The 27736-nt window shown below is 35.1% G+C and overlaps 1 protein-coding gene across 3 annotated transcripts in view; it reads right to left on the reverse strand.

Moving 5' to 3' along the window:
* Nucleotides 1–2512: 2512 nt before the first annotated feature.
* The window catches only part of TEKT3 (tektin 3), a 58464-nt gene continuing 33240 nt past the window's right edge, over nt 2513–27736 (reverse strand). For all 3 annotated transcript variants that reach the window (XM_072640937.1, XM_072640935.1, XM_072640936.1), the window contains exons 4-8: nt 20813–20883; nt 12647–12790; nt 10800–11022; nt 6071–6225; nt 2513–2852 (exon numbers count right to left, since the gene is read on the reverse strand). In XM_072640937.1, the coding sequence (XP_072497038.1) occupies nt 2636–2852; nt 6071–6225; nt 10800–11022; nt 12647–12790; nt 20813–20883 (810 nt within the window). In that variant the 3' untranslated portion in view covers nt 2513–2635. The remainder of the gene's footprint in view (nt 2853–6070; nt 6226–10799; nt 11023–12646; nt 12791–20812; nt 20884–27736) is intronic.

Consider the following 27736-nt stretch of genomic DNA (forward strand, 5'->3'; position numbering starts at 1 on the left):
AGTCATTTGCAAAACTACACAGATCTGGCCTATATTGAATTGCTTGCCTTCCAAAGGGAATGGGTGGGGAGGGAGGGATGAAGAGAAGTTGGAACTCAAAGTTTTAGGAACAACTGTTGAGTACTGCTCTTGCTACTAGGAAATAAAGGGGTATAGAAAGTTATCTGGCCCTACAGGACAAAAGAGAAGGTGGGGACAAGGGCAGAGGGATGATAGAAGAGAGGGCAGATTGGTGACAGGGGAAATTAGAATGCTTGGTGTTTTGGGGTGGGGAGAGGGGACAAATGGGGAGAAAATTTGGAACTCAAAATTTTGTGAAAATGAATGTTAAAAGTTAAATAAATAAATTTTTAAAAAATGACAATTTTTGTAACATCATGATCAAGGCTGATGAGGTATGATTACAGGGTAATAGAGGGAAATGAGGGAGTTCTTCTATTGCAATATGTAGTATGCAACTGAATATGTGCACATGTGTCTGAACACTCATCGAACACTTTGTATTTAAATGTTGAACCTCTGTGGTTGTTTGGAAACAATTTGATTACAAGTTGAGAAACTGCAAGAACATATTTATGCTTAGTTATATACAATCAAGATTTGATGTAATTTCTTATTGAATATCAAAATCATTGTGTACATAATTATATTGGTTTCAAATAACTGCAGAAATAAACCTGTAATGTCTCAAACTTGTACAAGTATGTTGTTACACATTTGTAACGTAATTGAACAATTATATGTTGCTTAAGGTTCCATTAAAACATTTTTAACACAAATCCCTTGGATCATCAATGATCTGGAAGGGGTTCATGAACCACTAGATAGGATCCAATGCTGTATTTTTTTATTCTACAGGATTAAGTCCCAATAACTTGACATTCAAGCCTCTCCATAATTTGATCCCAACATAACTTTCCAGACATATTTTCCAGTATTGTCCTTGCGAACAAATCTTGACTTGTCAATAATCATTTAAGTGCCTATTATGTACTAGATACTGTCTAAGTACCAAGCAATCCAAAAGACAAAGACAAAACAATCCCTGTTTTCAAAAAGTTTGGAATCTAATGCAGAGACAACATGCAACCAACTATGGACAAACAAAATAAATATAGGATGATTTGGAGATAATCTGTGAGGGAAAAAACTAGCATTTTTATAAAAAGTGGAATTTTTAACTGAGACTCAAAGTGTAAGGAAAACTGGAAAGATTCTCCCCAGTCCCTTGCATGACTGCCACATGACCTGACATAGGGAATGCAACTTAAAGTTGATATGTGTGATGGAGAGTGCCAAAGGAAACAGTTATAAATATTAAAAGAACTAATGAACCATGTAGCCAGGGCAAAACAACCTTTATCTTAAGGGTCATAGAACTCCTTAATGGAAAATGTGTACATGCTTAAGTATCTGGCCCATCCTTGAGCACATACATCAAAATAGACATCTGGAACTTTGGTTGAGTTTCATCTTTGTTCTCTGGTTGTTTTTCCCTAGAGCTACACGTATAAAAGGACTGTGTGGGAGAGGGATCTTTGGAGGTCTTTTGCTTCAGAAGTGGGGATGCCCAGTCTGTTGACTCTCCCAGCCAGGACCTTGGTGACTGTTCCTTGAAGACTCCCCAGTTGTGTCAAGTGTTGGAGCTTGCCTGGTTGGTGATGTATTTCTTCTCTTTCTCTATTCTTTCTTAACTGTTATAGGTATACACTTGCTAACTTTCACTATTTGTGGTACTGCTGAATAAACTTAATTACCTATTAAGCTTGTTTGAGTGCATGTCACTGTATCTTAAGATCCAAACCTAAAGTGAAAGTACTACACAGTCTATAATCCCTTTCTATTTCATCCTGGAATAGGAGATGACGAGGGGGAGAATCCTAGGCATGGGGAATAACCAGTAAAAACACATGGTTGGGAGATGCAAAGACTTATGTGTGAAGAGCAGCAAAGAGGTCTTTGTTACTGAATTATAAAAAATATGGAGTAAGATGTAATAAGACTGGAAAGGTAAAAAGAACCATGTTATGAAGGGCTTTTAAAAGTCAAACAGTTGATTTTTATTTAATCCTGGAGCTAAAAGGGAAGAAATGTTTATTGAACACGGGTCTATTCAAACTGGTCTAGTTACTCACTGTTCCTTGAAGAGTTTTAAATTTCCCATCTTTGCACTTCTGTTCAAACGTTTCTCTCCACCTGGATTGGCCCTTTATCTTTTCTTTCTACTTAATATAGATTCTATCCATTCTTTTCAAAGTCCCACTCAGATTTCAAGTTGTCCCTATTCATCTCCTCCTCTCATTTTTCATTTTTCTCAACACTCTTTACTATCTATAGCACTTATTTAGCATTATTTTCTGCCTATTGTAAAGTATCATCACATGTCTAAGACTCATCTGGCTAGATAATAAGATCTTTGAATGGAGAGTTGGTTTTCACACAGTTCTGAAAAAATGATCTGTGAATGCATTCTTCTTGGAAACAATGAGAAAGGTAACAAAGAACAGAATCATTTAATGTGTATTAAGAGTATTTTTTAATGAATCAACATATTCTCACATTCTTTTTATACTCTTGTAACAAAACCCTCAGTCTTGCTTTTGTTTTATAGTATTAAATGCTTGGGTAAAAACATTTAGGAATATCCTACTAGCCTAAGAGTGCTAGGGAAACTTTTGCGCATTCCCATGCATTTTTCCTGATCAATAAAGAGAGAGTTTGATTTGACAGCCAGATCATGTTCCAATGTAGCTTTGGCATGGACCAGTGCTTGTAGGGTGTCCTCAAAATCTCTCAGTCGCTGCTGTAGACTCTGAATTGTGTCATCAATTTCATGAACCTCATTAACAAGGCTGCAAAATAATAATAAGCAGAAGTTTCATGATTCCATGGCTGGTTTCCAGTTAAATTTAATACATATACTGTTTATTGAATGCTCATAAGATAGTTACTATTGTTGTATGTATGTGTATAAAACAGTATTTCATAGAGTGTTTGATCACACAAGTATAAATAAAAGTTACTATTCTGATAGGGTATTCTGGGCTCTGCTCAAAAAATTCTCTGATTAGCTTTTCCTATGGTTTTGAGCACTGCATTACACTTAGTTTCCCAGGGCTGAACTAAACATCTTGATTAATATCACTGGGATTTGGCAGTGATTTTCTGATCAGATCTGAGATTTTCTGATTTTTTTAGTTAATGCTTTTCCAATGCCCATCATGATTACCTGCAGACATTCTACTTCTTATCATCTCGAGATGATAGATTTATTTTACCTAAAGAAGAGACTTTAGAGGTCATCTAATTTTTTAAAAGTTGAAGAAACTAGAGTATAGAGAAAATAAGTGACAGGGCTGGGATTTGAATACAGGAGCACTCTTTGTATCTTGAGTTGTTTCTATTATACCATGATGGCTTTTACCATAAACCACTCCCATAAAGGCACCTAAAAGCTTGTTTCTTTAAAATTCAATGCCTCAGTTTTACCATTTAGGAATTTCCATCAGGGATCTTGCATGGTATGTCTTCCAGAAAAACTGGGGAATATTAAGCACTGACATATCACCCATCCTCCTGGAGCTTTTAGATCAGAGGTTCTTTACCTTTTGGTGTCATGGATGCCTTTGGCAGTTTGGAAAAACCTATCAATCCCTTCTAAGAATAATGTTTTAAATAGAACTTGTAGGATTACAAAGGGAACTAATTATACTGAAATATAATTATTAAGGAAAAAGAAAACAAATTCACAGACCCCAGGTTAAGTAATCCTGTTTTAGAGCTCTTGTAGCCCATTATTATATAAGTGCCCTCTTTCTGTTTATTGACATTAGACAAAAAACCCACATTGTTCAGTGGGAAGGCTGACCAGTGAAAAGACTCAAAGATTCTTGGTTCTTTCTGGTTGATCCCATAAGTTATCAAAGGTTTGTCTCAAAGTATGATTCATGCATGCCTAAAGTACAAGTGACTAGTACAGTGAAAGTGGGAATAGTTCATTTATCAGCTATCGTTTGTTTGATAATACACCCCTGCCCCCCCAATTTGGACATCTGTGGTAATTATAAATCAAATAAATATATGCTGACAAGTGCTGACCTGCTGGGAAAAATTCCTCGGAATCATAGCCAAAATCCAGAACTTTAAGGTTAAAGAAAAGATATAAGCACCCAGAAAGATAGTTCAAGAATTGAGAAGCCACAGTCGGGACCATACAAAATTTAATGGCCATCCCTAGGAAGGACAAAGAGCTTGCAATACAATTTTCCAAGAGGCTGAAGAGATAGGCTTACAATCCCGAATAATTTACCCACAAAAATTGAGTATATAATCCTACAGGAGAAAAAATGGACCTTTGATAAAATAAGGACTTTTAAACATTTCTGATGAAAAAACTAGAACTGAGTAGAAACTTAGAAATACAAACAAGAATCAAGAGAAACATATAAACTCAAAATGAAAATGAGCAATCTGAAGGTAATATACAAATGAGGAAGTGTTTGAATTCTAACAAGGAGAAAGAAAAAAGTTTCCTCTCAGAAGTAAAATGTCAGCAGGATTTATGGAATGAGTTACATTGAGATAGAGGTTTTTGGAGAAGTTTTGTTATGTTTATATAATCTTAAAATTTGAAAGGAAGGGAAGGGAAAAGGAATACATCAAGGAAGAAAGAGGGAGAAACTGTGAAGGAATTTATCATCTTTTATAATTAGTATGAACAAGTAAAGCATACACACAAACATACACACATCAATGAGTGGGACACTGAGTGTCACTTAAACCTCAATATGAACCAGTCAGAGTAGGGAAGAATATATACAGAATTTAATATAGAAATACATTTGACTGAATGGGGAAAAGGAGGAATCTGGGAAAGGAGAGAGAGAAATAAGAGGAAGGGATATATTGATCAGAAACAAAATAAACACTAATCACAAAGGGTAGATTGTGAAGAGATATTTTCGAAGAAAATAAGTAGAATGAGATCCAGGGGTTGAGGTATGGGTGGGAGGAAGAAGGAAAGGGAGGGAACAAAATTATATCCAACATAGATCATTTCTTTCCTATTACTATTCTTGTCTTTGTAAAGAATGGGCTGGTACAAAGAGAGGAAAACATATTAACAGTCATAACTGTGAATAGGAATGGGATTTACTCACCCATAAAATGGAAGAGGATAGAATATTAGATTGTAAAAGGAGAATCCAACAAATATTGTTCACAAGAAATACACTTGAAACATAAACATTTGCTAAGAATTAAAACAAGGGGTAGGAACCAAATTTATTATGAGGTAGTTATTAAGATATCTCAAAGCAGCAGAAAAAAATAAACTTGATTAAAAGTGATAAAAAGGGAAACTGCATTATATTTAAATGCAAGCACCATATGCAATGAATAAATATTAATACTTAACAAATATGCACCCAAATAGCACAGTATCTAACTCCTTAAAAGCAAAGCTAAATGAATTACAGGGAGAAAAAGAGCAAAACTATAAAAGTTGGAGATCATGACATACCTCTTGTAGACCTATAGAAATCCCAAGATATACACAGAAATAGGTTTAAAGTGAAAGTGAATTCAAGTTAGATATGAGAAAGAATGGTAAGACTTTCTAACTACTAAAGCTGATAAGAGAGGATATTTTTGTAAATCATTCTGAAATGTTTAGTATGTCATAGAAATGAATGCTTTTCTGCATTGAAGTACCTAAAGTTTATGACACTGGAAAATGCACATAAAATAACCAAATTTAATTTTCTTCTAGGGAAGTCCTATACTAACTCTAAAAACTCCAACTGAGATTTATGATTAAGTCATTTCAATATCATCAAGACCTCATCAAATGAAGTCAAGCTATTTTTATCTTAAAAAAAAAAGTTTCTAACCTAGAATTTCAATCTCCTTCCAAATGCTTAATTCTTCTTTGGAAAAATAAATAAACATCAGAAACATACAAACATATGCACAAAATTCTAATCAACAATGGCTGTTGAAGTCAAATATGAATGAAAAGTACTTTCTTCATTCGTAAGTAGTCACTTTGCATAATAAATTCCTGCCTTACCATAATTGGGCTGTATCTCGGCACAGTTCTACATTTGGTTTTCTTGTACGCTCATCCAGTCTAGTATGTGCCACCTTCAAAGGTGCTCCTTTGTCCCGAATGGCTTTTCGGATTGCTTCTATGGTCATTTCAGTTTGGAAAATTTCTTGTAGTGTCTAAAAGATTGTAAAATATAAATTAACATTAAATTCTTCTTGGATTTTTCTCCCAGCTGCTCTTTTCTCCATATCAGCTGTTGCTTCTCCATGTTAAGTGTTACCAATGTTTTTCCTCTTCACCATAATCCTCATTCCACAACTGTTCCTTCATCTCATTTGAGAAGGAGCTAAGATACCATTTTATGACCATTCTGTGTGACAGAATCCCATTTTCCTCTCACAGTTTGATAAATTCATCACTTTTGAGGTATTTAGCTCTGCTATCTTCCATTGCCATTCCATTGAATGTGGGAAAGTTAATGTAAAAAGAAATGGACAAATCTCTTTCATTTGGAGGCAGCAGAATAATAACTCAATTGACAGATGACTGCATCAAATATCAGTTCTACTGGTGTGTGACAATTAACAAATTACTTAACTACTCTGAACTTCAATTTCTCACATGTAGAATAGGAATAAAAAGTATTTATACTGCTTACCTGACAGGGCTGTTGTAAGATACGCACTTTATAAAAGTGATTATGATAAAATACCTATATTGTGTAGTATATAAAATTTACAAAGCACATTCACATGTTATTTCAGCTGACTCTGAAAATAAGTGAGTTAGACAGCCTAATCATTATTATTTTCACTTGACAGGTGAGAAATTAATTTCCTTTGATCCTCCACCCCAGTCTAATATTCTTTTACCTATATCTTACTACTACCAGCATCTGAAATTGCTTTTTCCTTTCCATAGTATTTGCCTTTCTCCACAGTATTTGCTAAATTAAGTCAGACCTAGGTCTAGACCTTCCAGAATTTCCTTAGTCTTGATCTAGGTTCATCAGAAAATTCCTTCTACTGCCAATTAGCCCTGACTGAGTTCTTGACATCCTGAACTCACAAGCCTGTTACAAAGGCTAGGAATATCCAGTTCAGAATCCATTGGAATGTGAGCTCCTTGAGGAGTTCACAATGCTTTTGCCATTATCTAGAGTACTTAACAGTTACTGGCGTATCGTAAATGCTAAATAAATTCTTTTTGATTGACTGAGTGATTGACCTATACTCAGGGAAAGACATAAAGCAAAAGAAGACTTCTGTAGGCTACAATACATATTCTAGCTGTTATATGTAAGCAGTCATCATTTTTGCAATATGGAGAAAGGTGCTTTGTAACTTTCCTCCACAGGGGCACTCCAATTACCACTCGTCGGGGTTGGGGAGAGAGAAAGAGAGAGAGAGAGAGAGAGAGAGAGAGAGAGAGAGAGAGAGAGAGAGAGAGAGAGAGAGAGAGAGAAGGGAGGAGGGAGGAGGGAGGAGGGAGGAGTGGGAGAAGGTATTCATTAGATTCATTAAAATTCATTAGATTTGGAAATTAAGAGATCATTAATAACTTTGGAGAGAGTAGTTTCAGTTGAATGATGTTTGCTTGTGGGCACTAGCAGGGGTTCACACAGGGGTTAGCAGCAGAGCCCAAAGCTGCATTTATGTCCTAGGATCTGGCAGAGGAGGACAATGGAATTGCTGAGCCCTGGCAAAGAAGGCAGTGCTTCAGAGGAGTTTGGCTGTGGAAGCAGAGCTTGATATCTTACCAAGGGAAATCGTGCTCTGTACTGGCAACAGCGCTGACAAGCCTGCATCATAATCTTTGCTTACTTTTATCCAGAACTGATATAGTCACTCCACAATGCTATCAGTATAATATCTAGTGGTTAACAGACAACTCTTTCTGAGGGAGGGCTTGGAGAATCAAGAAGTAGCATTGGTGGGAAGTAACTTGTCTTCTAATAAGAGGGGAAATAAGAGACTAGCTCTGCATTGTTTTCCAGGTGCCACAAAAGAAGGGAGAAGTTCCTCAGTAAAGAACTCTGAATGGGGAAAATATTTGATATTCTTCTTTCCCCTCCTTCCATGTGGCACCCAAGAAGGTGACAATCTTGGCATGAGGACCAGGGAGCATTGAATGGCTGTAGTGTAAGGTAAGTCTCAATATAGACTGACACTAAGGAAAGTTTGCAAGAAGGTAGTGACCTCTTAGTTACCTTAGAACAGATGACCCTAAACCATGTTAAGGATCTATGAATTTTCTGGAAGGGTCATCATCTGTACTGCAACCTTGATGATGATCCTGGGGCTTCTCCTGCTCACTGTCACTGATTAACATTGGGACACCCACTGTGAACTGAACAGTCTTGGCATCATCTACCATGTAAATTAGATCATTCAGAGCTGATCCTTTAGAACTAGAGAGGAGAAGCCTGGATTTCTGTTCTTTATTCTTCACATTAGATCCTTTCTTTAGGAGGTCATTGCATTATTTTATTTTTTGTTTGTGATTTTCTTCATCTCAGTTCTACATATAAATAGGAGTTAAAAAAACAGATGGTGAGAGTAAGCCAGGGTTGGGCTTTGGTCAGGTGCAACTGGAGATATAATAAGGGGACAAGGGATTCAAGAATAGATCATAAGTTTAGAGCTGAATTGGTTCATCAAGGGTTTAAGATAGGGAAAAGAGAGTATAGGCAGACCAGGAATAATGGCCTGACAAAGAACAAAGGGTGGTGGGAAAATAGGCACTTTAACTTACTGTTGATGGAACTGTCAATTGGTCAAACCATTCTGAAAAGCAACTTAGAACTATGCCCAAAAAGTTTCTGAATAAGTACATAACCTTTGATTCAGCAATGCCACTTTATATATACACATATGTATATATACACATATATATGTTAAAGAGACAAAAGAAAGAGGAAGATGATTCATATATATATAAATCTTTATAACAAATCTTTTTGTAATGGTAAAGAACTGGAAACTAAGGGGGTGCCCATAAATTGGCTAAACAAATGGCACATATGTGAATGTTATGGAATACTATTGTGCTATAAGAAATGATGGAGATAATTTTAGAGGAATCTCAGAAAACTTATATGAACTATGCAGAGTAAAATAAGCAGAAGCGGGAGAATAATTTTATGTGATAGAAACAACATTGTAAAGACAAATAACTCTGAAAGACTTGAGAACTGTGATCAACACAATAACCAATCATGGTTCCAGATGATTGCAAATTGCTAACTGCCTCTTGACAGAAAGTTGATAGATTCAAAACTCTGATTGAGAAATATGTATATATATACATATATATACACATATACACACATATATACATATACAAACATATATCATGGTAAATGTCATATTTATATCCCCAATGTGGGAATTTGTTTTGCTTGACTATGAATATTTGTTATAAGGGTTTTTATTTTTATTATTTTCAATGGGGAAGGGAGCTGGGAAGGAAAGAAAATAGATATATGTGAAAAAATAAAAATTTCATAAAACTTTTAAAAAGAAAAAACAGAGGGCTTGAGGGAATAGAAACCACAGCGCGGTTGAAGAACAAGGTTAGGGACCATAAGACATAGGGAAAAATGAAATGATAAAAGATTCTGATCAGAATTTGGACATTCACGAACATAATGTATGATTATTTCTTAGTAGCTGTGTGAAAGTGGTAGAGTAAATCATGGGAACTGAGTAGAATGAGGAACTAGGAAATTAAGGCATTTGAAGGCTCATCAATATGTGTGTTGAATCCCTTTAGTATGAGGGCAGGAGTTGGGGTGGAAACAAGAACTGAGTCAAGAATGGTCCCCAGGACCTGGGTTGAATGATTAATTTATATAGCATGAATTTCAAAGGAGGGAGTGTTGCCGAATAATGGTGGTAGAAAGAGAATATGAAAATGGCAAGGAGCACTGTGAGTCCTTCACTACAACCAGTGAGGCAGGGAGTTGTATGAGTGAAAATACAACCCGTAGTAGAAAGGGTAGCCAAGGATGAAATCTTTTTAGGAAGAATCCAGGTCTCAGTGAGTTTTAGAATATGGAACGGGAGAAAATGGAAAAGGTTTAGAGAGCAAAGTAAGATTGTTAAATATGGAGAGCAAGTGTTCCAGGAACCACAATGGAAGAGGCACAAGGCAGAGTGGGAATGGTATAAAGGAAGAAGGCATGGTGGATGGGGAACGCTGTATGTACATTGGCAGCTGAGATATTCAGAATCACTAGAATTGAGAATTATGACAGAGTATGCTAACTACTCAGAAATAAATCCAGATAGAGTATCACCAGTTGGGAAAGAGTTTTAGCAAAAGAAGTTGTATTCTGGGAGGCAGAAGATTAGACTGTTTCAGGCCCTTCTTACAGGTCATGGCAGATGCTGCTGTAAGGCTTTCTATATAGAAGGCAGGTGCAAAAGTATTTCTTTCATATACTTCCTAGTCATAATACGTGATTATAGTATTTATAATTTTGAGGTATTGATCAATGTAACTAAAGACAGTATATCATTTTCTATCTCTCTTGCTTATACCATTAGTGGACAAGTGTTGTTTGTTTTTCCATCCAGGGTAGATTTGTATGTAGTCATAAATCTCTTTGTGAAAAGTAGCATGTGTTTCTAAGAAATCTGGCTTTTGTTAGGGTATGGTCTGAATGGAGTGAAGATAATTGATCCATTTGATGACAAGGTTCTTGGTTATTTTGTTGTGGTCAAATGAGTAAAAGGAAGGAGTTTACCTTTGCTAGATGCACCTGAATCTTATTTTTGGCATCTCCTGTCTCAGAAATGCGATTGGTGAAAGCAACATTGACTGTATTGAACTGATTCCACATCTCATTTGCCGTCACAACCAGGAGGTTTTCAATATCATTTCTCAATTTGGCAGAAGCTGCCCTTTCACTCTGAGAACGCAGAATGTTGTCATCAGTAAATTTGGCCCATGATTCTGGCACTGATATCCTAAGAAAATGAAGCAAAATCAATGGTGAAATAGTCCAGACAGATGACAGGCAATTATATATTGTATTAATAAGTAATTCAGATTAAAGTTGTAATTGATCTTAATGTTATTTTTATTGTTAATTATATCTTAATATAATTGATCTTAAATAATTTAGCTTAAATCTATCCAGAATGAGGATAGCTGAGGTGAGACTGGAAATGAAGGGTGAGGGACAAATGCAGGAGTGGATTCTGGGGAATTCCTGAAAGCCCATGGGAGAGATAAAGCTAGAGGACAGAAACCAACTAAACCATTGCAATCCAGGGAACACACATGTACTGAAAGTCTAAGACAAAGAAGATGGGAAGATAAACCAACAAGCTGTCACAGGTCATGGGACACATAAACACATGAAGTCAGAGTTGGTTAAAGGTTCAGGAACAAGTAGAGTGGTTAGGACAGGTGTTTGAAAATGAAGTCAAGGCTTCTAGAAAAGACTATTTGCTCTGTAATGAGAGGACCTAGGTTCAAACCCTATCTCTAACACTTACTATCTTTGTGATCCATTGGACAGGTCACTTAATCTCTCTGGACCTCAGTTTTCTCATCTGTAAAACAGGAGTTGGAATAAATGACCACTGAGGTTGCTTTGTGCAACAAACATGAAGTATCAGTGAAAATTAAGTCAAAGCCAGGCAGTGGGTTATAAGTTAAGGAAACAGTGATGAGCTAAGAAATAGTAAAAAGATAAAATTTTAAGTAAGATAGCATGGTGGTGATCAGGTAAGTACTTATGAGATAGGGGGCATGTAGGTACTGGAGATTAAGGCAAAAGAACCAGTAAAAAATCATGAAAACAATGAAAAAACCCCTTAAAAAATGAGGCAATTAGAAGCTTTAGGATGGAAAAAGTGCCAATGCCAGGACTCAATCAAACCAGAGATGGCAGGTAGAGAAAGAGGTGAGCTAGTACTAAGGAAGACAGTAATTAGGTTCAACCTAGCTCAAGTGGGAAGTGTGGGGTCAGTGAAAAGGGCAGACACAAAATTTTACAAAGGAATATTTACATTATTATTAGTACCATAATAATAGCTAGCATTCACATGGAACTTTATCATTTATAAAGTACTATGAAATTATGATTTCATTTTATCCTCATAACAATCATAGAAAATGCTATTATTTATCTCTGCTTTTACAGATGAGAAAATAGACTGAGAAAGGTTAAGTGACTTGCCTGTGGTCACACAACTAGTACGTATTTGAGGTCACATTTGAACTCAGATCTTCCTGACTCCAGTCTGCTGCTCTAGATCCACTATGCCTCTTAGGTGCTACAAAACCATTGATTATTCTCCAAATGGTCTGGGTGATAGAATCATCATACTACTAGACCAACATTCTTATAGTTATTGGTTTATGTTAAGGCAAGGTGACATTAAATCTTTTTAAAAATCAGGTTTATGGAAATGGCATAAATAAGACAGCATAATTTGACCATTTTACTGGAAATGGAGATTGTTCTATAAATCACTTGGTTGTGATAATTAATGTCATTCTTAAAGACGACTAAAGCAATAGCCACACAAAATCTTTGTTTAACAATCAACCATAGACACTTCAGAAACGTATTTGACTTACGTAGCATCGACACGTTCCACACCTCTGTAATAACTAATACCATCTGAGACATTTCGCAGGTGGTGACACTTATCATCAATCCGAAAGGCTGCCTGTTTATCACTGAGATCCTTTTCAAGCTCATGTTGGGCCGCTCTGTCAGCTCTGAAGCAAAAGGGGAAAAACAAATTTGATTAAATTGAAATTTGCTGTCACATGATCTCACTGCTCAAATATAATTTGCCTATTAGCTAAACAGTAGCCTTACTTGGAACTCAAATATTTACATACACATAGTGAATTTATGTCCTACCAATCCTGTTTATCTCCTACCATCTACTTTGGCAATGTGCTGAAGTAGAGAAGCATCTTCCCACAATTTGCCCTGTTCCAGAAGACATAGTAATTAAAACCAGAATATTATGCATTCCATTCCTTCTCCTTCCTTGTTTTGTTCTTCTTTCCTTACTCCTTGTTCCCTTTTTTCCTCCCATCTTGAGTATAATTCACTTCTATACTCTAATATTTCATTTCCCTGAATCCATAATTTGACCAAAGTAAGAAGGCAAGACCAATAGGAAAAGTACAACATTTCTATTATGAGACAGAATCTGTTGAATATAAGAAATGTTGTAGAAGGAATTGCTATACTAGGTGGGAGGTGGGGGTATATGATCTCTAAGGTCCTTTCTAACTCTGGATTTTGTGATTCTACTAATTTTCAAGATAATTATTGGTAATTGCAAAGATGGTGGAGTAAAGGCAGGAGACTCACCTGAGTTCTCCCCCAAACTCCCCCAAATACCTTTAAAAATGACTCTAAGCAAATTCTAGAGCAGAAGAACCCTCAAAAAGATGGAGTGAAACAAATTTCCTGTCCAAGACAACTTGGAAGGTCGGCAGGAAAGGCCTCTTGCATCAGTATGGGAGAAGAGCACAGTCCAGTGCAGGCCATGCCAGCACAGACTGGGCCCCAGCAAACCAGGAGCAGGCTTTGCTGATTTAGTAATCAGCAGCTTCAGGGGCAGTGACTGCTTCCAGAGCTCTCAGCCCACAGATGGTAAGGGGGTGGAAAAACTGATCAGAAGGAGATTAAAGAGGTCTTTTTTACCAGCACTGAGGCAGGACTCTGTGGCTTTGCCCATATTCAGATCTGGGTTAGAGTCCTGCGTGGCAGGCTCAGAGTGAAGAGGAGCACTAGCATATCAAAGCTTGTAGTCACAGTGGAGTGGGAAGCCTCATCACATTTCCATGGCAGAAAAGAGTGCCTGTGCTTGCTCACAGACCAGCACACAGGCCAGAAATGTAGTAAACAACTCTCATTAGATCATACCACATTGGAAGAACTGAAAACTTACAGATCCCTAGAAGTATCTCTGAAAACAGCTCTGCAAAACCCCTGAAGCTTGAGACAGTGTACTCTCCACTCTGGAAGCAGAGCACTACTTTAAAAAAAAGTTAAAAGTCCAGTAGTAGGCTGGGAAAATGATCAAACAATGGAAAATACTCTGAGTATAGAAAGTTATCATGGTGACAAGGAAGATCAAACATGCTCAGAAGATAACAAAGCTCCTACATCAAAATCATTTAAGAAAAATATGAATTAGTTTTAGGCAATGGAAGAGCTCAAAAAGGATTTTGAAAATTAAGTAAGAGAGGCAGGGGAAATATTGGGAAGAGAAATGGGAGTGATGCAAGAAAATCAAGAGAAAAGAGTCAACAGCTTGCTAAAGGGGACATCAAAAATACTGAATAAAGTAACACCTTATAAAACAAACTAGGCCAAATGACAAAAGAAGTCCAAAAAAGTCACTGAAGAGAAGAATTCCTTAACAAGCAGAATTGGCCAAATGGAAAAGGAGATCCAAAAGTTCACTTAAGAAAATAATTCCTCAAAAATTAGAATGGAGCAAAGGGAAGCTAATGACTTTGTGAGAAATCAAGAAGCAATAAAACAAAAACAAAAGAATGAAAAAAAAACGGAGGACAATGTGAAATAGCTCATTGGAAAAACAAGTGACCTGGAAAACAGATCCAGGAGAGATAATCTAAAAATTATTGTACTACCTGAAAGCCATAAGCAAAAAAAAAGAGCCTAGACATTATCTTTTAAGAAATTATCAAGGAAAATTGCCCTGATATTCTAGAACCAGAAGAAAATATAGAAATTGAAAGAATCCACTGATCACCTCCTGAAAGAGACCCCAAAATGAAAACTTCCAGGAATATTATAGCCAAATACCAGAGTTCCCAGGTAAAGGAGAACATATTGCAAGCAGCCAGAAAGAAATAATTCAAGTATGGTGAAGTCCACAGTCATGAGCACACAAGATTTAGTAATTTCTACATTAAAGGACCAGAGGGCTTAGAATATGATATTCTGGAGGGCAAAGTAGCTAGGATTACAACCAAGAATCACCTACCCAGCAAAACTGAGTGTAATCCTTCAGTTTTAAAAATGAGACAGTCATTGAGATGGAGGACTTTCAAGCAGTCTTGATGAAAAGACCAGAGCTGAATAGAAAATTTGACTTTCAAATACTAGACTCAAGAGAAGCATAAAAAGATAAACAGGAAAGGGAAATCATAAGGTATTTAATAAGTTTAAACTGTTTATATTGATAAATGGGAAAATGTTATTCATAACTCATAACAGCTTCCTCATTATTAGGGTAGTTAGAAAGAGTATGTATAGACAAAGGGCACAGGTGTGAGTAGTTGAATATAAAGGAGTGATATCTAAAATACAAAGTAAAGAGGTGAGAGAGTAACATACTGGGAGAGAAAGGGAGAGGTAAAATGGGTCAAATCATCTCTCATAAAAGAGGTAAGAAAAAGCTTTCCCAGCATATGAGGAAAGGGGGCATTGTGTGGGGGGAGTGAGTGTATCAGAGCTATAAAATCATTAGTAGCCTTTGATCTAGCAGTACCACTACTAGGTCTGTATCCCCAAAAGAGACAAAAAATATAAAGGAAAAGGACTTATATGTACAAAAATATTTGTAGGAGTTCTTTTCTAGGGGTAAAGAATAAGAAATTGAGGGAATGTTCATAAACTGGGGAATGGCTGAACAAGTTGTGGTATGTGATTATGATGGAATATTGTAAGAAATGATGATCAGGACATCTCAGAAAAACCTGGAAAGACTTGCATGGGCTGATGTTGTGAATGACTTAGCTATTCTCAGCAGTATAATGATCTAAGACAATTCTGAAGGACAATTCTGAAAAATGTCATCCTTCTCCAGACAAAGAACTGAATACAGATTGAAGCTTACTTTTTTTACTTTATTTTTCTTGGGGTTTTTTGGTCTGTTTTCTTTAACAATATGACTATTATGCATATGTTTTGCATGGCTACACATGTATAACCTTTATCGAATTGCTTGCCTTCTCAATGGAGGAGGGTGGTGAGGGAGGAAGGGAGAGAATTAACAACCCAAAGTTTTAAAAACAAATGTTAAAAATTGTTTAAACATGTAACTGGGGAAAAATAAAATACTAAATCAATCAAATAAATTTTAAAAAAGAACAAATTAATATTGCAATTTATATATAATTAGAAAATATTTGGACTAGAATAGAAAGTTAATCTTATAAAATCATGAATATGTTACACTTATAAATATTTTATACTTTTCTTCCAAAGTGCATTAAAATGTTTCTTCCCAGCAATTCTGTGATATAGAAAGGGTAGATATTATTTTTGCTATTCTGCAGATGAGGATACTGAAAGCTCAGAGAGGTTAAGTGACTTGAATATCTCTAGGATATGTGAAATCCAGGATTAGAAGTCAGTTCTCTTAGGTCCAAGTCTACTTTTTATCTAATATGATAAAATCTATTTTACATCATTTTACTTCAAGCCTAATGTTCTACCATATAAGCTACCTCAACAATGTTTTTTGCTACTCCTATGAAGATTTCTCTAACCTCTCTATTCTACTTGAATACTTCTTTCTCTGAATTCTCATAGCACTTTAAGTATATACATAAAATGAGCACTTAGTAGTGGTTCCATTTAATTTATGGAGATCCTAGTGGTTCCTGCCAACTTACTTGGAGAGTTGGGAGAATATAGTGAGAGGTGACAAAATTAATTTCCCCTGTCCCTGATGATTACTTAGTTGGGATGATGCTCACTATCCCTATAAGAGACTCCCATCTTATTTCGTATTTTTCTCTACTTTGTGTAAGGAAAAGTCTTTAAGGGTAGAATGAATACTTCTTTTTATATCTTCCACAGTCTTAGCTGTGTTGAACACACACGAGATCCATATTCACTATGTGTTCATTACATGATTCAAAGCGGTAATTAAGATCAAAGTTATTTGCGTATATATGTATATGTGTTTATGTATGTATGTGTGTGTATATTATATGTGTTTTTTTTTGTGTGCGTGTGTTTGTATGTGTATCCCTTAAAATGCTCTTGGAACTAAACAGATAAAACCATCTACTCACTGACTCAACACTAGGCACATTAATGATACAAAAGAGATGTAAGAAAGTCCTGCCTTCCAAAATTTTACAATTCAGTTGGGGAAATGAGTCCTAGAGATATGAAACAGATAAATAAAATGAATTAAGGAATTACGAAATGGAGGAGATCAACATAGAATTTGGTAGTCAAGGAAACCCTCAGAGGTGAGATATACCCACCAACACCTACAAGCACACGTGTGTGTATGTGAATATATATCTACATATATATATACACACATGTATATATTCTTCACATACTATGTATAATAGTATATATACTATATATATAGCCAATTAAGTTATGTATATATATATATATATATATTTCTGCATATAGATTATAAACTCCTTAATGACAGGTCCTTTTTCATTTTTGTCTTTGTATTCCCTCTGCTTAATACAGTGCCTGGCTTATAGTCAGAGCTTAATAAGTGTTTGTTTTATTTACTGAAAGATAGCTAGGATTTGGAAAGCCAGAGAGGAGGGTGAAGAACATTTTAAATGAGGAGAAGAACATGAGCAAACACTTAGAGCTAGTACTGTTCTGGCATGATATAAGGAGGCTGGTCTGGCTTCAACAAAGGGTTCATGTTGGGGACTAGTAGGTTAGATAGTATGGGTCAAGATTAAGGAGAGCCTTGTGTATTGTTAATGTATTTTTGCTTAATTGGAAGACCTTTCCCACCTATTAATAGGTCCATGTGACCTACTTAAATCACATGGAAGCCTAAGTCACATGTGGTGGGAGGAGTTTCTGAATGGATGGAACAGGAAGGGTGGAGAAGAGCTGGAAGGCAGTTGGTGAGAGCAGTTAGAGTGGAGGGAGAGAGAGGACAAAGGCAAGCAGACAGTTAGGATTTTGAGTTTTTGTCTGTGGGAAGGCAGAGGGGCTGGGGGTTTGGGGGAGGTGGCTTGGGAATACCTTTGTCCCCTACAGTGCTGATGTGTATTGACCTCTTGGTTACTATGATGGATTTGGCTTTTTGGTGTTGGGATTTGGCTTTCTGGTGTCTGAATCAATGTTTTTCTTCTGCCTTCTATATGAAGAGTCTGTTATACTTTGCAATTCAGAACTACACTGGCGCATTCATAGTCTCCCTCAGTGCTGTGAATATTGCCTTGGTAACGTACCTTAAATGCCAGATTAAATAGTCCAGACTTTGTATTATAAGCAACAGAGAAGAACTGGTGGTTCCTGAGCAAGGGAGTAATCTCTTAGCACTGCTGTTTTAAAGAAATCAGTCTGGAAGTGATATGTAGGATGTATTACAGGGGAGAGAGACTGGAGTTAAGAGACTATCAGCAAGAGCTGATAAACACCTGGATTTAGGGTGATCCCAAAAGGAATAGAAAGACTGGGACAGATGTAAGAGATATAAAAGGGAAGTATCTAAAGGATTTGGTTCTTAATTTTATAATAATAGGGCAAATTTATGTAGAGCTTCAAAATTTTGAAAAACACTTTCTTCACAACAGCCTTATGAGGGTAAGTTGTAAAAGTTACCGGTGTCCTTATTTTTTACAGGTGAATAAATGGAAGTTGAGAGAGAGTAAGGGACTTGCCCAGGGTCATATGAGTATAAAAACTAGTATCCCATTCAGGCTTCAATCACAAGCACAAGTAGTGCTTTTTCTACAATACCATTCAAAAAGGGAAGAATAGAAAATACCTATTTCTTCAGTTTCTTATGCTTCTCAGCTGTCAATTCAATGTATTCTATATCAGCAGAAACTCTGAAATTGTTTCCAGGGTTCTTAAGTTCAGACAGCTGAAGGTTGGGTTTTGAGGAGGAGGGAGGAATTCCTAGGTATCTTAAAGACTGAAGGCCTGGTACCGTAGAAAAGAGGTAGAGAAGAAGCTAAAAATCGGACAATGAAGACTTTTCCTGGACAAGCTCATTCATGAGGTAAAGTCAAATTATTGAAATGGAGAAAAGGAAAAGGAAGGGGTGAAAGAGGAGCACATTTGAAGGCCAGACCTTATTAAGTTGTTAATGACCTGAACTTCCCTTTAATAAAGAAATGTACTTCCCACAATTGAGTAGTGGTCCATTATGAAGGAAAGCTAGATCTTATGTTTTCAGATGCCCTAAATGAATAACCTAGGAAATTCTGAAAATTGAGGAACTTTCTTCAAAACATTACATCAATGATGATAAATGTACTAACTCAACTTAAAAGTCACATGAATGATTGGTAAAATCATATGAATCAATGCTAGCAGAAATAGCTACGCATGTTAGGTGATATAGTTAGGAACCAAAGAAATCTTTGATTTGAACTTTGGGCTGAATTTAATAGGGATAAATGTTAAATTTTACACTCCAATTAAAAATAATTAATTTCACAAGTACAACATAGTGGGCAGAATAGTAGTTCAACTGAAAAAGCTCTGCAGACTTTAGTGTAATACAAGTTCATAATAAATCAATGGTGTTCTATGTGAACAACAACAAAATTTATGAAATCTTAGGTTGCACTAAGAGAGGCATAAAATTTAGGACTAAGGGACATGATAGTCTTATACTCTGCTTCTGGTCAGACCACATTTTAGGAAGGATACTAATAAATTGGAGAATATTCAGAGGTGAGCAATCAAGAAGGTGGAAAATGGCCTAAAGGCCATGTCATATGAGGATCATTTGAGAGTTTAATCCGGAAAAGAGAAAATTTAAGAAAGATGTGTTCAAGTCAAATCTGTCTTGAGAAAAAGGGATTAGATTTATTCATCTGACAGGGCAGAACTAGGTACAACTGGAAACAAACAATTGTAAAGAGGAAGATGTAAATGTGATATGAATTTCCTAATAGGTAAATCCAAAATTGGAATGAGCTTCTTCAGTAAGAAGCAGGTTCTCTTCTCACCAATAGTCTGAGCAAAGTCTAGCTGATTAGTCTGAGACAACTTCTTGGTTAGTTTAAACAGATAACTTCTGAGGTCCCTTGCAACTCTAAGATCCTGTGATATCCATATCTGGGATAAGTCAGTTTTTGTCTTAGAGAGTGACTGAAAAAAGTCTTTTAGTTACAGTTCCTTAGAGTTTTAAAATAATGGCAAAGTTTAAAGAGATCCATAGATAATGGATATAGACACAAAGATATAAAACAGAATCAAAAGACTGAAAAACTCTAATGTGCACATCAGGAAAGGCAAAAGTGTAAAATTGTTAATTTGGTTTCTATTTATACTTCTACTTTCATGAGATATTCAGCCTTAATTTCCTCTGTATTCAAAAAAGAAATGAAAATGCATTTGGATTTTACACTTGAAGTAAGTCTCCTTAGGCTTAGCCAATTGAACTTTATATACTAAATACTTGCTATCAAGGAATAAGATTGCTTATATTCTTTTTCTTCATTCGAGAATATTTCTTATTTTTACCTGTAATATACACAACTCAGTTTTTTGTTGCAGAATCCAAGAATTTAAAGTTGAAAGAATCCTTAGAGATCTTCTACTGTAACCTTCTGCAAAGGGCATAACTCCCTTGTATGGCATCCCTGATAGTATCTTCTTATCAAAGTTGATTCTAATTTGTTTGAAAGCAACAAGCTATTTTACAACTATAGTGGACATCTTAGCTTCTTGAAAGATTTTATTATATTTTTGTATTAAAGTTGAAAAGAAAGTAGGATAGAAAGTTATAAAAATATATAGATTACAAATTTTAAATAAAAGCAAAGGTAAAATTCTTTTCTTACGCAAGTTGAGCAATAGCCTTGTTCAGATGTTGTCTTATTCTTTCTTGACAACATTTAGCAACATCAACTTCCTACTCAATTGAAAGAAAAATTTCGTTAATGCTTTCTATTATCAATGTAGGTATCATTCAAAATTATTTACTTAATGAAACATCAGTGATAAAAAAGAAGAAATTTACTTGATTTCAACAGCTGGTTAAATACAAGTAATTATAATGTCAAAAGTTTAGTTTATAACCTCTTTTCATTTGTTCATATTCTTCTGAAATAGTTCCCTTGGCCTGCAAAGAACCATGGTACAAGTTACATAATCCACTGCTGTCACCTTTATGAGTCCTGCTATTATGGCTGGAACTAAGAAGGAGGAGGGAACATTATTATACCTATTATTCCAAATAGTTTGAAGATGAAAACATTTCTACTAAGTAAAGCTTAAAAATTTAATTCATAACCTCTTCTTTTCCTTCATCCATAATTTTCTGGAATTGTCCCCGATGCTCAAAAAGGAAAAAAAAAAGCTTTTTAAGACAAAAGACATGGATCTGAATTTTGGTTGGTGTGGTTGGTGGGTGGACAAGGGACAAGCTGAGAAAATAATATGAAAAACAAATGAAGCTTAAATTCATTCAATCATTTTTGAATTATGAGAAGGAAATGTTTCTTTTTCATTTCCATAGAAAGCTCCAACAAGTAGCCTGAGAGCACTGATGGGGATTCTTTAAGGATGTTGGTGTGATGAGTACCATAATATTTAACATATCCACACACCAATATTATATTTCAATACATAAGGGCTAAACTTCAGGAAAATTCACTTCTTCCCTACCCAATACTGAACTAAAGTTGTTGTTAATTCCTTCCTCCTAATCCTTACCCTTACAAGGACAGTTGTAATTTATAATCATAACCTTTCTTGTGACTCAGTTTATGATTGTCCAATTCTGATGTGATTTGTGCATCCTACAGTATACTTTTCATTTATGTTAGATTTATGTTTATTTGGATTGTAGTGTATGCATATGGCACATATTGAGAACTCCTGATTATCTTACAGAAATAAGACTTTAATGAGGCTCTTGGAGGGAACAAAATAATTATTAAATATAAATATTATTCATTATTAATAATTATGGATATTTAAGAGCAGAGGTTAGTGGAAATGGGAAAAGTTTAAACTCAAAGTTTTCAGCTAGGTATATATTCTTCTAATTTTTCCTCTGTATTAGTCCCTTGACTCAGTTACCATGAAAAAACTGGCACTCTAAATTAGTGATGTGTTGACCTCCTTAGAAATTATTTAGGTTGCCGAGTGTATAGAGCACTGAACTTGAGTTAGAAGACTTGAATTCAAATCCAGTATTAGACATTGTGTGTCCTAGGGTAAGCCTGTGTATTTCAGTTTCCTTATCTGTACAGTGCACTTAATAAGAGCATTGACCTCCTATAATTATTGTCCAAGGATAAAATGACTCATTAGCAAACCTTAAAGTGATACATAATTGCTAGTATTTGCTATTATTGTTGGTAGTGTTTTCGTTGTCTCATCACTTTGGAAATCATTTGTATATCTATAGGGCAGTAGTAATTATATATATATATACACATACATACATACATACATATCCCCTCTTGACTGATATCATAGGAATGGAGGAGAGTAGTGATGGTATTGAAATGTGGGAATACAACCAGGATCTATATGTTCTGTAGCTAGGACAGGACCACTACCAAAAGGCTGCTGCTATTAAATGCTTGCATTTGGTAAGAGTAAGAAAGAAAAAAGGAAGATAGTAGCTAATATTTACATTTGGGTCTGTGGGATGAACCTGTAATTTCATTAGTTTAGGGAACTCCCAATTAGGAAACTTCCCTTACTAATGCTAATTAACAGCTGCTCTGCAGCTTAGATTCTGAGACCAGACATTATTAACCTTGTTTAAAAATATTTTAATGACTACATTTCAATGTAATTGAGTTTTTTTGATAATCTTATGTTTTTTATTTTATGCATTTAAAAATAGGTTTTCTAAACTTTATAATACTGCCAAAGAGATTAATGACACACACACAGAAGATTAAGAACCTCTGTCTTAGAGAGTTGCAAAGTTAAGTAAGGGCGACCGGGTCAGCGGGTGTATGTCAGAAGTAGGCCTTTAACCTAGGTCTTCTTGACTTGGAAGCTAACTTGCAAAATGTCTTCCTTATAACAACCTTGTGAGGTAGGTAATGAAAATATTGTTATCCTCATTTTATAGATGAAGAAACCGAGACTCACAGAGAAGTTAAATGAATCACCCAGTCAATAAGGTCACATAGTTAACAAGTTGCAGATTTGGGGTTTAAACTCAGAACTTCTAACTCTAAGTCTAGTACTCTGCTTCATGGGGTAATGGGACTTGGAACAATATAAGGAAAGAACCATGTCTTTGAAAGCAACCCAGTCACTGAATTTTCCCGTGCATTCTAGTAGCCCAGATCACTGGCCCACCCAAGACTACTTGACCACCTAATTAGCTTACCTTTCACTGTCAATTCAATTCCAATTACATTTCACTGTCATACCTGACCAGCTCCAGACTAGTTGCATTTACTGATCATCCTTAATCCCATCTAGATCATCTTAATTAGCTTACTTGATATTCCTTTCACTGTTGCACCTGGCCCACCCCAGACTATTTATCACTTTTTAATTCCATTCAGATACTTTCACTGTTCCTTTTGTATATAAGCATCAATCTCACCCCCATTAAGCTGCATGTTCACTAGAAACCCAACCTGCTTCTATTGGTGTTACAATAAAATTTGCCCCCTCGCTGGAAGAAGGTTTGAGTGCATGAATTCATTCCAGGCTGGTGCCATCCTGTACCCTGACATTTCAGGGTTCCCAGCAATCCCAAACTATATCATGCCCACTATACAAAACTGCCTCTGAGAATACTGGAAGATTGTGAGGTTACCTTCTAGATTATGCATGTAGAAGAATAACAATGAATGTTAACTGACCACAAATGTTTAAAAGTGTGCGTTGCTAGGAAGGAAGGAAAGAAGGAAGAAAATCTGCATTGTGCTAAGAGTTTTACAAATATTATCTCATTTGATCCTTACAATATTCCTGGGAAGTAGTTGCTATTATTATTTCCATTTTAGAATTATGAAGACTGAGGCAAACAAAGGTTAAATGACTTGCTCAGGGTCACATAGCTAGTAAATGTGTGTGGTGTGTGTGTGTGTGTGCATTTGTGTGAGAGAGAGAGAGAGAGAAAAGAGAACCATTCATAATTGTATTGTTGTGTCTGGTTTCACATGGCCTTTCCAAAATTAGTCATTTTTTGCATTGTAGTTTAGAGTCTGCTACTGCTAGACCACTTTTCTTTTCAATACCTCCCTTCTCCATTATTTCTTTTCAGATTCTTGAGCTTTGGATCCTCTAGAAATTTTTTTGGATCTATTAAGCAATCATTTTCCAGATTGGTTGTTGTGGCACTAAATAATTAAATTAATGTAAGTAGTAATGCTATTTTTATTATTCTGACTCAGCCTACCTACCCATGATCAATTAATATTTCTCCAATTATTTAGCTCTATTTCTGTAAAGTGGTTTGTAGGTGTCTCCCAATTATGTAAACATTCTGTAGTTATTTTAAATTTCTCTTTCTACTTCCCTTCTTTTGTTATTACATTTTGTTATTGATTTGTTTATTAACAGATATGCTAGTTAAGTTATATTTTGCAGCTTTACCAAAGTTATTATTTCAAATAATTTTTAGTTTACTTTCCAGGTTTCTCTAGGAATCATGTGAGCTGCAAAAAGTGATAATTTAGTTTCCTCTTTGCCTGAATTTATTCCCTCAATTTTTCTTTCTTGTCATTGATACCTAATTAGCATTTTAAGCATTGTATTGAAGCAGTATCCTTGCTACTTCACCTATCTTATTGAGAAGTCCTTTAATTTGTCCTCATTACATATAATGTTGGCTCTTGGTTGCTGTTGTTTTTGTTAGATTTATCTTGATTTGAAAGGAGTACAATGGAGTCCCCAACTATAATAGTTTTGCTTTCTATTTCTCTCTGTAACACACATAGCCTTTCCTTTAAGTATTTACATACAATACCATATATAATACATATATTAAGTATTGATATTAATTCATTATTTATGATACCTTTTAGCTTGTTAACGTCACTATTCTCTTTTAAAATCAAGACTATATTTGTTGTTGCCTTGTCTAAGAAATTGATAACCCTGATATTTTGAGCTCAGCTAAAATATAATACATTTTTTTCAATCTTATTTTAACTGTGTGAAATTTTGTTTCAAATGTATTTTTTATAAATAAAAAAGTATTGCTGGATTCGGCTATTCTTTTCTATTTTATTGGTGAATGCATACCATTTGCATTCACCTTTAGGATCATTGTCTATGTCATATATCTTCATGCTATTCTCATATTTTCTTTTCTCTGCTTCCTCATCCCCTTTACAAAGAATAGTGGTGACTAGACAATGTGCTCAGTATCATTGACAAAATCTCCTTTTGTTCCCCTGCTATTCTTCTAGACCCCAATAACACATTTTAATACACTGGGAATAGCACCATGCTTTCTCCTTGGATTTCATGATCACCAGCTGTTTTGATGTTTTTCCTTGATCTTGGAATACTTATGGGAAAGAGCAGAGCTCTACTGCTTTCTCCTACTCTATCATCTTTTCCAGTCTTGAGAGATCACACTTACTTTCCTTTTAATTCAAACTTTTCAATCTACACTCCAAAAGTGAATTCTTTTCAAACTTGTGGCTATTGTGTCCCAGGCTCTAAGCTTCCCTTTAAATTTCCTTCTCTCTTCCAACTCTACTTCTTTCCCTGTAGTCTGGTATATTTCTAATATTTTAAACATATTTCTAATATATGTTTTAATATAGTTCTAACATCAAACTCTTTGTGTGTGTATGCATTCAACACTCTTTTGTCAGATTCAGATAAGAATGAGTTTCATGTAAAGCTTGCTCCCTTAACTTTCTATTTCTTTTTCATAGAGTCTTCTTTGAGAATGTCACTGCCCCTACCTGTATGCACTTCCCCCCAAGGTTCCTGCTCTTCTAATTTTGGCTGCATTGATTTTATTTGTATGATACCTTTTTATTTGATGCAGTCAAAATTATCCATTTAAACACCTGTAAAACCCTTATCTTTCATTTGGTCATAAACTCTTTCCCATTCATAAATCTGATAAGTAATTTCTTCCATGTTCCCACAATTTGCTGATGTTATCACCCTTTATGTTTAAATCATGTGCCCATTTGGATCTTATGTTATATGGTATGAGATGCTGGAGTGTGCCCAATTTCTACCAGACTACTTTGTTTTCTCAGCAGTTTTTGTCAAATAATGAATTCATGCCCCAGTAGCTAGGATCTTTGGCTTTATCAGACTCTAGGTTACTGTGTTCCTCTGTTTCTGTATATTGTGTAATCTGTTTCACTGATCAACTATTTCTTATCTAGTACCAAATTGTTTTGATGATCATTATTTGTAGTATAGTTTCAGATCTAGTATTGCTAGACCTCCATTTTACGTAGTTTTTTCATTGATTACATCGTGATACTGTTGACCTTTTATTTCTCCAGATGAATTTTCTTATTGTTTTTCCAGTTCTATAAAGTAATTTGTTGGTAGTTGGACCAGTATGGCATAGAATAAGTAAATTAATCTAGGTAGTATTGTCATTTTTATTATATTGGATTGACCTACCTATGAGAAAAAATATTTCTCCAATTATTTAGGTCTGTCCTTACATGTGGAAAGAGTATTTTGTAATTGTGTCTTGCTTTATGGATTGTAACTCATACAATTCCTCTGTGTGTGTGTGTGTGTGTGTGTGTGTTCGTAGGTAGATTTCCACATATTTTATTCTGTCTGTAGTTATTTTAAGTAGAATTTCTCTAACTCTTCCTGATGGAGTTTGTTGGTAACATAAAAAAAATGGTTATTTTTGGATAGACAGTACTTATTATTTGAAGAAAAACTCCATTTATTGCTATGCATTCTAATGTGTTTTTTAAACTTACAAATAAGTGTTGTATTTTATCAAAATCTTTTCCTGCCTCTATTGAAATAATGATTATTATCTTTCTTAATGATATGCTTTTCCTAATAAGAAACTGGCCCTGTATACCTGGTAAAAATCCCAGTGTATGGTCTTTGTGATACATTGTTTTAATTGTCTCACTAGTATTTTGTTTTAAATTTTTTCATTAACGTTTATTAGGGAAATTGGTCTAAAATTTTCTTTCTTAGTTTTAACTCTTCTTGATTTAGGTATCAAAAACATATTTGTGTCATAGAAGGAATTTGGTAGGACTCATTCTTTTCCTATTTAAAAAAAAAACAGTTTACACAGTATTTGAATTAATTGTTCTTTAAATATTTGTTAAAATTTGCTTGTAAATCCATATACTTCTGGGATTTTTTTTCCTTAGAGAGTTCTTTTATGATATGTTCAGTTTCTTTATCTAGCATTCTATTTCTTCTCCTAATCTAGGCAATTTTTATTTTCATAAATATTCATCCATTTCATTTAGATTGCTGGTTTTATTGGCACGTAGTTGGACCAAATAGTTCCTAATAATTGCTTTTATTTAATTTTCATTCGTTGTGCATGTACCCTTTTCATGTTTGTTATTGTAGTTTATTTTTTTCTTTCTTTTTAAAATTAGTCAATAGTTCATCTATGTTACTGTTTTTAAAAGAGCTCTGAGTTTCATTTAGTAGTTCGATGACTTTTACAAATTTTATTAATCTCTCCTTTGATTTTTAGAATTTCTGCTTTCAAGGGGTTTTAACTTGTTTTTCTTGTGTTATTAGTTACTTGCCATATTCATTGGTATTGGCTCTTTCTCTTTTTTATTGAAGTAATGTTTAGAGAT

Source organism: Notamacropus eugenii, chromosome 2, assembly GCF_028372415.1.
Source record: "Notamacropus eugenii isolate mMacEug1 chromosome 2, mMacEug1.pri_v2, whole genome shotgun sequence".
Classification (NCBI taxonomy): Eukaryota; Metazoa; Chordata; class Mammalia; order Diprotodontia; family Macropodidae; genus Notamacropus; species Notamacropus eugenii.